At 38.8% G+C, this 2,142-nt stretch overlaps 1 protein-coding gene across 1 annotated transcript in view; it reads left to right on the plus strand.

Moving 5' to 3' along the window:
- Positions 1-1,850, plus strand: part of apoda.1 (apolipoprotein Da, duplicate 1) — a 3,038-nt gene extending 1,188 nt beyond the window's left edge. The window contains exons 3-5 of the mRNA XM_005729148.1: positions 79-200; positions 310-395; positions 596-1,850. Of these exons, the coding sequence (XP_005729205.1) occupies positions 79-200; positions 310-395; positions 596-831 (444 nt within the window). The 3' untranslated portion in view covers positions 832-1,850. The remainder of the gene's footprint in view (positions 1-78; positions 201-309; positions 396-595) is intronic.
- The last annotated feature ends 292 nt before the right edge of the window (positions 1,851-2,142 follow it).

Below are 2,142 nucleotides of genomic sequence, written 5' to 3' on the forward strand. Positions count from 1 at the left end.
GTATGTAGATTTATTCATAGTCTGCACTCACATTGCTCTGAGTTGTCTTTGAACCCGTGCGTGTTTCTGCCCTCACAGTTCATGGGGAGATGGTTTGAAATTGCCAAACTGCCAGCCCAGTTTGAGAAAGGCCGCTGCATTGAAACCAATTTCACTTTGACGACGAGCAACTCCATTCGAGTGGTCAGCTCTGAAATACTGTGAGTCCCATTGAATTTATCTGTGCAAACGTGGAGCCAGGAGATAATGTCTGCATGCCGTGCAGCCGTTTTAGTCTAACATGAAGTTTGTCTGTGTGGAATAAAACAGAAAAGGAGAGGTGAAGAAAATCGAAGGGATCGGGGTCGTAGAGGATATAAAGAATCCAGCCAAGCTGGGAATAAGTTATTCCTACGGTGAGCAACATCTGGTGACAACACTGAGAATGACTGGCTGTGTTGTGAGTTGTTAAGAATGAAGTGGAAATGTAATGAGTTAATCAGCCTCTATAAACCACATATTAGATATACGACTTTCTCTCAGTATGTGTAGCTTCAGGATAAAATACTGTGATACTTTTGTCTCTTCACTCTTACAACTTTTGTCTTGATCACAGTCCTTCCCTACTCCCCTTATTGGATCCTGTCTACTGACTACGTGAACTCGGCCTTGGTGTATTCATGCACTGACATCCTCAGGCTCTTCCACGTCGACTTCGCCTGGATCCTGGGGCGAACACGCACCCTGCCAGAATCCACCATCGAGAAAGCCAAAGAGATCTTTGCAAACAACAACATCGACGTGAGCAGGATGATCCCCAGCAGGCAGATGGGCTGTGAAAAAATGCTGTGAGCAGCGACACGGCAACACAAATCCAACACAGCATAATGTTGCTGTCGACAGAAGGGGGTAAATTATCCGAGTGTTTGTTTGTCTCGATGAATCTACGATTAATAATTTACGGTGATTGTTTCCAGCAGGATAAACTCAACTAGTTTCTCTGTTTTCTCCAGTTTTTACTTTGCACAACACCGACTGTGACAGTACAAGTTGAGAGGAATACTTTCCGTGTTAAGAGAAATGTTGTATTCGCTGCGAGCAGATGATTCTGAGTAATCTGAACACAAACTCAAAACATGAAGGATCTAATTAGTGTCAAAAAAAGTTAGTAAATCTCATTTCATGTGATCTTTACTGTGTTTTTAATGAAATCGTCAGCGTGCTGCACTGAAGCCTTCAATACACACAGAAACTGATTTGAAAGTTGAAAGGTGTCTTGCTTTATCTGTAAAACGACGACAACTAAAGGTTACATATTTAAAATAGTGTCGATGTTTGAAGTTTACCATCTGTTTATGCTTTCTAAGTGTTTTAACATGTTCTGTATAAGCGTGCTGAAAGGCATTTTCAACTAAAAGCAGCAATAAAACCGCTATTATTTAGTAAAACATGAAATTCATTTCAATTCAATAAACCTTCAAAATGTGCAAGTTTTAAAGATTCCTATTGGCAGACATTGGAGGGTTTTTTTCAGGCTAAACATGAGAATAAAGGCCTGGGAATTCAAAGTATTTGCATCAAGATGTTCTTAAAAGTTTTAAACCCTGGTGATTCAGGTGACCTTGAAAGGAGTTAAAGTATCTTCACAACATAAAGTACCACACTGCCTTACTTGAATGTTTTGTTTGTGCGTTCCACTGAGGTGGATTTTGCACTCTGAAAGGAAAAAGGTATTAGCTCTAACTAAAAAAGTAACACACTTAAAAAAAAATTAAGAGTAATTTGACCTTGGGAAGGTCGCATGAACATGTTCACAAATGTAAAAATCCCCCACCACATCCAGGTGTCCATTAAAAAGACTGAAGACTGTTGATTTTTGTGTGTTTGTCCTCATTTATCTTGGGTTTTGTGTGTTTCACTGAGGTGAGTTTTGCCCTCTTAAAAGAGATTCTAGCGAACTGAAAGGTAGGTAGAGTTTTTTGAAGTCAATACAAAATATAAAACGATTAATGATGCAATAGAAGGTGACTGATGTCTCGATCTGTAGCTGGTGTTACATATAATAAACAGGAGCAGGACACCTATCAATATACCTTATGTATACACACAAACATATATATACATATATATACATATTAATATATATACATATATATATATATA

This window comes from Pundamilia nyererei, unplaced genomic scaffold (assembly GCF_000239375.1).
Source record: "Pundamilia nyererei isolate P.nyererei 1_Seehausen unplaced genomic scaffold, PunNye1.0 scaffold00031, whole genome shotgun sequence".
NCBI lineage: Eukaryota > Metazoa > Chordata > Actinopteri > Cichliformes > Cichlidae > Pundamilia > Pundamilia nyererei.